General features: G+C 40.0%; 1 protein-coding gene across 1 annotated transcript in view; it reads right to left on the reverse strand.

Moving 5' to 3' along the window:
• Positions 1-12,609, reverse strand: part of TUSC3 (tumor suppressor candidate 3) — an 82,580-nt gene that overhangs the window by 43,122 nt on the left and 26,849 nt on the right. Inside the window, exon 6 of the mRNA XM_044455202.1 lies at positions 10,369-10,458. Within this exon, the coding sequence (XP_044311137.1) occupies positions 10,369-10,458 (90 nt within the window). The remainder of the gene's footprint in view (positions 1-10,368; positions 10,459-12,609) is intronic.

Below are 12,609 nucleotides of genomic sequence, written 5' to 3' on the forward strand. Positions count from 1 at the left end.
GAGAAACTCACTTAAAATTGTGCTCACAGATTCACCCTCCTTTCTTTGCAATTCTGCCCTCATATTTTTTCATGTCTTTTCAAGGATTGGGCACATCTTTCTTCCCCAGTCATGCCTTGCTCCTTTCTTATCCCCCTTCCTTCCTCATCCTCTGCAGCCCACAAGTTCTTTCCTTCCTCCTCACTCCCTCTTGCCCACTTCTGGAAAGCCACAGTAGCCAGGGAGAAGAGGCCACAGTGGCACTGGGTGCCGGGGTAAAGGCCTGGAGTAGGCAGGGGGCAGGGAAGGCCCCAGATGGAAGGGGAGGTGCAGGGCCGGGAAGGAAAAACCAAAGCTGCAAGAAGCAAAGGGAAAGCAAGGCCATGGCAAAAAAGGTCATGGCCAGGATCTGATGGGTGCCTGTATACCTGAGGGCACCACACTGCCAATTCCTGGCCTATATTATGAGTTACATGCACAGCTCTGGGTGACATGGGCCACTGGGTCCCTCAGGAAAGACTCTTCTCCTAGGGGTTGGCTTATTTATCAGCCTAAGCTGAAAAATATGCCTATAAGGCATACCTGTTTTTGACACAAGCTGCATAAAGGAGAAGTCACAGCATTAATTAAGTGGCGGCTCTGTGCAAGAAAACAGGGTTGTGTCCAATGGTATCATTCCACCAGCCCAAAGCCTGCTGTGCCAGCAGAAATGAAGGTCTAAATTATGCGCCAGAGGACAATCTGACTCGCGTTCCTGTCGCACAGCCGTCTTCTAGACTTACAAAGTGATCCTCTAGTGACTGTGTGATCACTTGTGCACTGGGAAAAGGCAGCAGAGCTCTGATAGCACAGCAATTGCTTCCTCTAACAGTACATTGAATTTAGGATAAAAATACAGTCGACTCCGGAATTGCATTTTATCTCTCAGTTGCTTGCGTTGACAAAGTGTCATTCTAATAAAACCTGCTCCTTGTGGACCAAGCAGCAATGTTTGCAGGGACGAAGGGGACAGAATCTCTAATTTTTGCTTCTCTCTCTTGTAATGTCCATGGAGTTTGATCCCTAAGAGGCTCTAACTGTAGACACAGGAAGGCTAATGATTAATATTTCTAGCAATACCAACAATCTGTCTCTAGACAATTTCATGATTTAGAATCCCTCATCTTTTAATTTAAAAAAAGAGAGATTCTCATCAAGAGGTGCACATTATAACACCCACAGTTTCAGCAAAATGCTCTCTTACAACAAATGAGAAAAGGTACTTTGAAAAAGCCCACTACAGTCCTTTCCTAACTATGTGGGAATTCTCTTCCAACTTCAGTGAGCCATGATAATAAAAGACATGAAAGATGAGTCTCTAACTTCAAATACTCCCACTGCACTGATCTAGAATTATTCTCTTTGCCTGAAGCATGGACACAACAGGTTGGATCCAGAAATCCATCCACAGAGGGGATAGGAAGAAGCTGAGTTTCTTGTCTCTTCCTCTCTCTGCCATCTCTTGGAGGTCCTGACAATTCCTCTTGGAGGGCTGAAGGACAAGTGAGAGTCTGCAGAAAATTGGAAGGCGCTTTCTGCTCCCTTCATAAAGGGTACCTCTTCAACCTCCGTCTGCTTTCAAAACTGACCCCACTCAGCAGCATCCCTGGTACTCGAGGAAGTATTCTGGGGATGATGGGTTCTGGTAAGGGGCAGGGAAATTAGCTTCTGCCTGTACCCATCTGTGTGTGGATCTCTGGATGCATTGCCTTGCACTGCCAATGGAAAACCGAGCTGAATGTTTTATTGACTGTGTGTTTTGAGTCTTACACTGATGTGTCGTTGTGGGGTTCCTCGAGTGCCTCATACTGAAGTGGAAAAGTGTGACACTTTTGATAAATAAAAAATAACGTTAAAATACATCTTACATAAAACCAGCCATATAAAGGAAGAGGCCAGGTAGGACATGGTGACAGTGGAGGCGATGTCCATGCCCCTGGGAAGCTGAAAAGAATGGAAGCATTCTTGTCTACTTGGGTATTTGTTGGAACACTATGAAAGGGGACACACCATGCCTGCCAACATGCTTCTGATGAGTGCTCAGATGAGACTACAAGTCTCCTATTTAGCTGCTAGTAAGGCCGGTTATTTAATGAACTGTTGCTTATGACAATGAGTGCTTGGCTGTAGATGCATTCATGTTTGTGTAACCTTCTCACAATGCAATCCTATACATACTGTGTAACTGTCATGCGTTCGCACATTCAAGGCAACAGACCATTTCTTTGCAAAAAGCTCTTTATTCACTGGAGTATACCCAATAAATGTAATTCCCACAGAATGTCTGTCTGAGCATACAGGATGGTTTGTTGAACCCAATCTAATCAACTATCTCTGGAAACCCTCCATTTGAGTATGATCTGGGTCTGATCCCTTCTGAAGGACCCATTTGGAAGTGAGCCCACCTCTCTTCTATATGCCTGTACTCTAATTGGCTGGGTCTCCTTTCCCAACACTGCATCATGGGGTTAAGAGTTGTACCAGGTTCCTCTGACTGACAGCTCCTCTCCCATGGCCCAACTCAAAAGCTGGGCATTTTAGCTATTCTCCAAGCCTGTCTGAGCGCTTGGGGAGGGTGGCCTTGAGAAAAATAACACTTCTCTCATCTCAAGGTCTTGAGTCCCACACTCCCAAGCTTCCTCTCCTTCATCTTCTGTCTCAGAGTCCGGGCTGGTGTAACTCGTGAGAGTGCGCCAAGAACAACAACCCTCATTCCCAACAATATGTGTCAAAAGTAAACATCTCTGAGTTCAATGGAGCCTATTCAAAGATATGGGCATGTAGGATTGTACCCAAAGCATGCTTAACAGAAAGGAATTACAGTGCAAAAGTTTAATATTGTGATAACAAAATTCTCCTGCTTAACTATCTCTAGCATAATTTGATGAGATTACATGTGAGAGAGCTACAGATTTAAGGTTTTGTCATTTAATTAACAGATCATAGATCTTTGATCTGATTCTTTCACTGTTTAAAGGAAAATTCAGCAATATAAAGAAGCGTATTTTCAAGACCATGAAAAACCAATAGCTGCAGTTAACATATTGTTAGGAACATGGTGATCTGGGTGGTCATGTGATTGTAAGTTTATGACCTAGAATGACCTAGCACAGAGAACATGTTGCATATTTCTAGAAAGAAGAGACAATGACAATGATCAGGAGTAAAGTCAAAATCCCCTATCTGATTACTGAGTACAAGCTACCAATTCATTCATTTAAAGGTGTTCAATGCTGAATACAGTTTTCAATGCTGAATACAGTTTTCATTCTCGAAACTGCGTTTTATTACTTTGAGAATGTTGAAGCCCAGTGGATATGCCTGAACAAGATATTAACATTCTCTCATTTAGAAGAGAAGACATCAGCTGCAGAATTTATAGGGTACATAAACTGCTCATTTACAAAATTAAATTGGAATGTTAATATTTCATTAAGGGAAATAAAGAATAATGGCCACCTTTTAGGCAATACAGAAAGACCAGAATCCCACCCCCCAACACACACACAAATGATAGCCCTCCGTAGTGATCCATATCCATATACCTAATTATATGGTGACCCCAAATAGCATAGCTAATTCAATCCACTGCCAAGGATCAGTGAACTCCAACTTGGCTTCTCACAGGTAACTGATTACTTTTTGAAGGTTTAGGCAGCAGTATCTTATACAAAGATCTACTTTATGAATGCCCAAATGATTTCACTAGCCCGATAAAATTACCTCTCCATCTTGCAAACAGGACCACACAAGGGCTTACCAGAAAATGTTTCGGAGTTTAGTTTGATGAGTAGTGTGGCATTCAGAATGGGAAAATACTTTTCTGAAAATAAGCTCAAGGCATTCTTTGGCTCACAGAACTAGTTGTGGGATTCGTAAGTATAGAATGCACGCAGTTAAACTCTCTTGAATAAATTAGAAGGGTTTTTTTTTAACTTAATGCTTACAATCAACATTCTTCATACATTCCTAGCCAAAGGGACAAAAACAATAAGAAATTATACACACAAAACTTCTTAAAAGTGGAAACATACCAGCAGTGAAAATGAAAATTGGTCCAACTTGATAAATTACATGTTTTCCATATAAGCTAGAATATGTTATATGGAATGCAACTGCTAGCATTTCTGTTATTTCGGCAAAGGAAAATTCAAAACTCTTCCCAATATTAGTGTTGTTTTAACAAGCTGAAATGAAGGGTGTAAACTAATTTAACAATGCTCATTTATAATGCACTCATTTATAATGTAGCAGGTGCATAATAAACTCTGTTGCCAAGAGAAGTCTCATTAACTATAATAGTGCAACTAATTTAACAATTTTCACTTTATACTAGCTTTCTAATTTATCAGATTAATGACCACAGTATAACTGTGCTTTACTGAATCCAATACCATAAGCTAAATCTCCGTCAGGAGCATAAACAAAAATTCAGTAAATAATAGATGGAGAGTTGAGCTTCTCTCCCTTTTGATTTAAAAAAAAAAACTTTAAAAGACGTGATTTCTACATGTCTTTTCCTAGAGCAGTTCTTGAACAGCGTACCCATGTTTGCCTGTTGTTTATGGCAATACAGGCCACACTAGAACATGAGAGATAGTGAACTTTAATATAGATACTTTCTCTTCCTCACTGCATTCCCCTGCTTTTTTGCTTACACAGCACTAAACCTTCAGAAAAAGTCTACTTTAAATTGAGACCATAAATTAGACTCCTTAGGTTCTGAATAATCTCTAGAGAGAAATGGAAAGGCCAGGAACAGAAGTTCACCATCTACTCTGAAGTTTTCAAAACCAAGAGAAAGTGTTCTGTATTTTTAATTACTATTATTTTTTGCAAAAGAAAAAGAGCATCATTTGTTCTCTTTGAACACGTATCCTCGGATTCATTCTGGAGAGATATCTTTTCATTAAACTATGTGATCTTCAATCACACATCATTATATCTTTCTTTATGCCATTGATGGAGGATGGGTTATTTTTTTCCTCCAACATACAGAGCAGTCTACTAAAATGCCCAAGCCTTTGGGAAGATGATTAGAATAATCTCATTATTTAACCAGATACTAAATGGAACTGAAATATTGCTACAGGGCATTCTCTTCATACTTTATCTACCTTTATCTAACACTTCATCTTGTTTTTATGTTTTGTTAGCCCAGAGAGCTTTGGCTATGGGCGGTATAGAAATGAAATAAATATATTAATAATAGTAGTAATACTAATAATAGCCTAAATTCCATGTGGCGCTAATACACTTTCCCTGGACTGGGAACAAAGATTTTAAGCCAGTTGAACAGATATTTATAGTGTTATCCAATGGTGCCTTTAACTCTGAAGAAGCCACATATTTCAAAGAAATCCATTAACCATGCACATACAGTAATTATACAGAACACATTCACAAGGTGAACAATGCCATGTGCTGGTATTTTTCAAATTCAAAGTATTTCTAATACTTGAATTTAGTACTTAGTTCCCAAATTTAAAAAAAGGGAAACAACCCAACCATAAATATGTAAAATATGATGCAATGTTACAAATGTGAAGGTTAATATGGCCATCAGGAGAAATGTGAAGGTTAATATGGCCATTCACTGTGGGAACAGAAACAGCGTGGCCTTGGGGGAGATGAAGCCAGTTGAATAGAGAGGCCTGAAAGATTGGAGGTTCAATCTTTGAACCCCAGCATCCCCTAGCTAATCACTGGAAACCTCCTACTTGTGCTTAAGAATAAAAACAAAAGCACATATACTTCAAAGGAGGTACTTGTTTCCATCTCAACCGGTTGGCCTTGTCAGAGCAAATCATGTGTGAGTGGAGATGCATACATAAAACAATGTATTCCAGTAATTATCAGGCATGCAAGGTTTCTTTTTCTTTTTATAAGCAAGTGATAAATTCTGAACATTTTTCCTCTTCTAAACTAGAAGCGTCAATTTCTGACATGGTGGCTATTTTATGGACTTTGCGTGTTGAAATGCTCATGGCCATGCAACAACTGCAGAATAACAAAGAGGGACACCCCCCCCATTTTTAAATCAACGTCTGCTGAATCGGTTGTGACACCTAGATGTCTGTGAAAGATATATAGACATACATGCATCTCTCTAGTGCAATAATTTTTAACTAGTGCCCAGGCCATTCTGTTTGGTATAGCCCACTGAAGAAACTGAACACAGTGGGCCTATTCTTGTGGTTATATGCCACCAAGTCCTCTCTGACTTATGGTGGCCCTATGAATGAATGCCCCCCAAAAAGGCCTGACAGCTCTGCTCAGCTCTTGTAAACTTAAGCCTGTTGTAAATGTAATCCTTCCTTTATGGAATCAATTCATCTCCTAGCTGGTCTTCCTCTTCCACCTCTGACTTTATTACCATTAATATTGACATTATTACCTTCTCCTGATAAGTCCAAAGTATGACATTATTAGTTTTGTCATGTTTGTTTCCAGGGAAGGTTGCAGCTTGATTTGATCTAGTCCCTGATTGCTTGACTTTCTATTGGTCCAGGCAGTCACAAATCTCTCCTCCGTCACATCAATTTTCTTGTCACCCTACTTTCTTTCCCAAGCTGTTTAGGGCTTTGAATGTTAGTAGTAGCACTTTAAATCGGGCCCAGACGTCACCTGGCAGCCAGCACAGCTAGAAGACTGGCATAATGTGTTCTCATGAACCAGTCCCCATTAACAGTCTTGCTACCCTGTCTTGGATCAGCAATATGGTATATCTGCAAGTCTTAAATTACTAATGTATTTTCCATCAAGTTTCAGTCTTCAGCTAAGCCTAATTCAGCTTTCCTTAGGTTATGTTCTGCAGACTGCCTTGTACAGCCTTTGCCTATAGAAAACCATCCTGTTTCTCCATAAGCTGTCCCAACAGTGTGTCCTTGGTACATACAGGTTATGCAGCAAGCCAATCAAGTGCTGAGGCACACCCATTTCTTTCAGAAATTTGGCCTATTACTTATTTTCAGAGGATACAAGTACCCATATTACCATATGTGCCTTTTTATACTATTCTAACATTTTAATACCACCGTTTTTTAGGTTTTACATGATGACATATATGTTTTAGATAAAGTAGATTCTAATCTACAAAAGCTTACGCCATAGTAAACCCTAAATCTTTATGGTGTTCAAAGGTTTGACTATTGAATTTAGCATCACAGTTGTATCAGTTCCAAATTCCTCCTGATTAATGAGAAATAGGAATTGTTCTAGCATCTAGGTAGTCATAAAACAAATTTTAAGACAACAGTGGGAAAACGCCAAGGGATCTGCTGATACCTATATGACTGGCTGGCCCTAGATTGGAACAGGGACATTCTAGGGCTGGGAATGCAATTTGGCATCACCCCACAATGGTGGAGTCTATGAAGCTGGGCTACACATTACGTTTACCCTATATAAAACAGCCTGGCTTTGTCATTCTGAAATTGTGAAGATTTCCTGCAAAGCAGGATAAGTGTGACCGATATAGCAAAGAAAGGGTTGCGTGCCAGCTTTCTCCTTGGTTTCATTCTTTTTGTTATCCTCATGTAATTCTCAGCCTCGTTTTATTTTCATGGCAAAAAGCAACGGAGCTTTTAAAAAATGATTATTTGGTGGTGATGAGGAGGTACTGAGATGTACTTAAAGTACAATACTATGCATGCCTAGCCCTTTTTTGTTTAAACATATATAGGATTGCACTCTTAGTATACTCACAATTAATACACAGTCTGGGTGTTTTGTCAAACTTTTATTTTTCAGAGGCAAGGTGCTGCTCAAAGCAGTACAGCCGCCAGAAGGACCCAAGGATCAATGGCCAGACTTTTTGTATCATTGGCCTGTCTCCAGTGATTATGTGCACATTCTAAACACAATCTGTGATCTCAGTCTTTCCTGGTTTACAAGAAGAAACAGCACCTGAGCAGAAAAACTGTCACCAGACAAGGACTAACAACACGGTAGAAAGAAGCCAGGAAGGCAAACAGAAACAAAAAAGCCTCCATTTTCTTGACAATCCTCCTCCAGGCAGAAAAACTAAAGTGAATCTATAAAAAACTGACAATTTATTAAGCACACACACACTGATGTACTTGTTAGTACCAGTGTCTGCTCCCTGCCATTTCTCACCTTCCGTCACTCTGTATAAAAGGCATCATAAATTAAATACTGAAATGGAGTAATGAAAAAATTCCGAGCTGTTCCTAAACACAGTGTTTTAGTGACACACTTATTTATTACTTCCTTAGCCAAAGTGCAGCATAACAAAGCTGCCAGCCCAAGTGTGCCATTTTTTGTCATCAATCAGTTCCTATCCTTCTGCCGCCAAGTCGCTCAGTCATCAAATTCAGTCCATCACTTTTTTTTTCTTCATCTAATTAAGATATGAAGCATCAAAGAAAACTAAGAATGGATTTCCTCTCGCAAGACTAGGCAAATGATTTTCCATTAGCCAATAATAAGAAAGCTCTAGCACTGTGGAAAGTTCAACATGAAATGAAGTGGGGGTTGCGGGGTGGAAGAGAAGTGAAGACCAATCACATTTTTAGCATGTTCCCAACTCAACTGCTCTTGGGAAAAGCGCACCTTTTATAATAACGAAACTCTTTCCTCTCTCATTTGTCATAGCACAATGCAAGCTTATGGCCCATTGCTAGCCCTTCTCTGTTCACTGGAAAACAAGGCAAAACTAGCTACACCTCAAAGCTCCAAAATTTAGTTTGCTTGCAATAGTTTCTCTTACTATTTTTATCTTCTGTATTTCTTTCTAGCTCTTTGTCCCACTTTTCCATACAAGTAGGGAATTGCATTCCAAAACCTATGCACATACAACAGAAAAATAAAACCCACCACCAAAAAACAAAAATAAAAACCACTCCTCCCACACAACGAATAGCACCTCAAATTCAAATTACTGTTTGCAGTTATGCAATAACAGCATATCATATGCAACTTGATTTATTAGCTATAGTGAAACATGCATAGCAGTTAAACCAAGAACTCATCCCTAATACAGTACCTTTACACTATTTTCAGTATCTTTTAATCTTCTTTCCTAGTCACACTTTGCTACATTTTAAACCAGAACTCCATCCCTACTTTGTCACATTTTTATTATTCCCTGCCCACCTTTAAAAATGGACACACAGTTTATGGGAAGTCTACAACCACTGGATAATACAAAATATCAGGTCTAGATATATATCTTCTTAATATGGCTTTCTTTTCTAGGGTGTATGTGCAACCAGACAGTTTCTCTTGCATTCATCTTGTTTAGTATTTCAAGTCCTTTCCATTCTTAATATGAAACCATTTGCACATTTTGGTAAATCCTTATATATTCAAAACTGCAAATGAAAATCTCACCTATCTGCCACCAGTTGGTACAGTCATTCCCAGCATGGAGATGACCACGCTGTAATTGCCTTTCATACAGAGATATCATACCATACAGTGTGGCATAGCAGTTAGATTGAGACTCAGGAGATCTGGGAAAATTCTTATTAAAAATGAAGCAAAACAAAATCTCTACTTTAAACTATTATGTAACGAACAGGTTAGCTCTTGGGAATATGGGAAAATACTGTATACTCAACAGCAAATTGAGAATCCCAAGCATCTAGGAGAGTAAAAAAAGCAACTTTCATTTGATCTGTTTTGTACATTTTCACACACTTTGATGAGAGAGCTTGGTGTTGTCAAACAGGCCGGAACATACACAAAAGAAAGACAACCTCAGATGTCATGACAAATAAACTACCAGCTATGTTTGGCAACTTTCATTACTATGCAAGCAGTAAGTAAGTTTTGCTTGTTATGTTTTGCTCAAACACACTTATTATAGAATAAACAGCACTGGACACATGGGTAGGGTAAATATGCATATGGAAAACATCATGAGCTGATTACTGCTGATTGTCATATTGTTATGTTAATGCTGGACACTACAGAAGGTGCTTGAATCTGAATAAAAACCCTGTCATCTCACACACACATAAACCAGGAAAAGGAGACTATAAAACAAAGGTTAAAACTTTACTGAGGGGATCATAGGCCAAATGGAGAACCACAAGGTATACGCACTTTGCCTACCTGACCAGAATGCCCGAAAGACGATTGTTAGAAAAATTTAACTGAAGCCATTTTACAAATCAGACTGCAGTAACAGTCTAATCGTTGGCTCAAGATCACTGGTACAAAACATCCATTAAGCTGTTGTATCAAATACATGCAGGAGGCAAAAGAAGGGTTCGTGGGGGTAAATAATCATGCATTTTTATACCCTGTTCCTGTACAAATGGAATGTATAGGCCTCTGTGCTGATATTGTTCTTTTTATGCACTGGACCAAAAAAGCACTTACCACTTGCCCATTCTGAGGATTTTTATGAGCATACGGGGGCCCACGAATGTGATTCCACATTTGGCCGGAAGTCATAGCAAAAACAACGCACTGAAAAACAACAGAACACAGTTTATAGTAAGAAGAACAACTGCAAGCCACATGCTCAGGCAATCTATGCCAGTAATTTAGAAGCACACTTTTTAAAAAAAATCTTGATGTTTGGATTTTAACCAGTCACAAAAGACAAGAAAAGAGAAAATGGTCATAAGAACATAAGAAGGGATGTGCTGGATCAGACCAGTACGTGCAGTGGCAAACCAGCCGCCCACAGGATCCCTCAAGCAGGATGGGTGCAAGACAAGATCGTCAGCAACTGATGCGTGCAGGCATGCCACCTCCAGTACAGAAGGAAGCACACAGCCAACAGGGCTAGTAGCCACGGAGTGCCTCCCCCCTCATGAATCTCTCCAATCCCTTTTTAAAGCCATCCAGATTGGCGAGCATTACCACTCCCCATTGCAGTGAAATTCCACAGTTTAACTATATGCCGTGTGATGAAGTACTCCTTTTCTATCTCTGCTAAATCTCCCGCCAATCAGTTGCATAAAGTTAACTGGGATATGTCCTAATGTCAGAATTCAAGTTGAGCCTAAGATAACACTTTAAAGATGACTGCTGATGCTTTATGTTCCCTAAAATTAGTTTTTGTCAAAGGAGGGACCACATCATTTGTCTTGCTCTTCTTTTAGTAGTTCAGGGAGGGATACGCAAATGCAATATTATGAATGTTAAGTTTAGCTCCTTCATCTCGATTATAAGTGTGCCCTCCAAACCGGCATTAAAAATTAGTAGAATGTGGAGCACTCTCCCCAACCTCACTTTTGCATTTAATGACTGGCATGCTGAAAGAGGGAGGGTGTCTTTACCATTGGCCTAATCATAGTCTATACCCCACTGGATCACCCTCTATGTAATCTTGTGGGAAAAAAGTCATACATTTCCTTGTCCTGATCCTTTTTGTCTAAATCAACAATCACCAAAACTGACCATTCTTGGTCTAGTTATTAACTGGCATGGGGCATTTGAAAGTCTGACCTAAAAAGAGAGCAATGAGGGTGGCGGAGGAAGACGAGCAAGATATTTTGGACTACCTGCTGCAAAATAAGAGTGTTAGCAGAAATCTATGAAAGTTATTGAACTGCAAAGACCCAGTGGCTGGCAGAATGCATCTGTCATTGGTCATAACGAGGGCTGACATAAAAGGTATTTGGCACTGCAATTATGGCCTCAAACCATTGCTTTCTGGTGATTGAAACAGCCACCTGAAGTATGGAGGTGTATTAGGGAACACTGTGGGGTAGGGAGACTTTTAGCAAACTGTTCTGCTGCTCTGGCTTTAAACTTTCCTTCTATGCCACTGCCTGTGTAGTAATTATTACAGACTTTCTCACTGAAGCTGGCTGCTAGAGAATTTTCCACACCTCCTTATACCCCTGAATGCTGCTTACATCAAGCTGTAGAAAAGAGAACAATGATGGCAGGCCACTATTATTTTTATTTTTCTATACCACCCCATTTTCAAAGGCTCTGAGAGATTAAAACAAAAAGAAATTAAAATTTTGACTAAAAACAAGCATGAAACTAATATGGGAACACCTGGTCGAAGAGGAATGTTCCCTCTTGAAGGTAGCAAGAGGGAGTCTTGCAAACAGTTGTCTGCATCTCCGATGCATCTCTCACAGCAGGCCATTCCACAGTTTAGGGACAACCACGGGGGAAGATGTATTAATCTCCCAAGTAAAATATCAAAACGGAGCACCACTGCAGGGGAAGAATGGCATCTGGCCATTGACTACCATGAGGGCCTCTCCTGCACTGACATGTACATGGAAGAAAAGCTTATCATAAAGAGCATGGGCTTCCAAATTAAACTGCATGGCCTTCATTTTGGCACCCATGAATGAGATAATAGGAGGTTGTGCTTTTTGCTGCTTACAACCAATCCTCTAAGCACAAGTGTTTGCAAGACTAGAGAAGGGGTAGGGAGACATTTTTGAGCCTGCAGAGACACTTGGCATTTTGGAGGCCTGTGGGGACATTTGTTCCATGAACTGAGGGCCATGGCCATTTATTTCTGGGATGCTGCCTTTTCTTTTCCCCCCTCTGGATCCTGTTTTTTTCATGTCCCACCTGTGGGCCAATGATATATTTTAAATTAGCTCACTACAAGTTAGTGGTAGAGGTTTGACAAATACATTA

This window comes from Varanus komodoensis, unplaced genomic scaffold (assembly GCF_004798865.1).
Source record: "Varanus komodoensis strain SLA01 unplaced genomic scaffold, ASM479886v1 scaffold8, whole genome shotgun sequence".
In the NCBI taxonomy this organism is placed as follows: domain Eukaryota; kingdom Metazoa; phylum Chordata; class Lepidosauria; order Squamata; family Varanidae; genus Varanus; species Varanus komodoensis.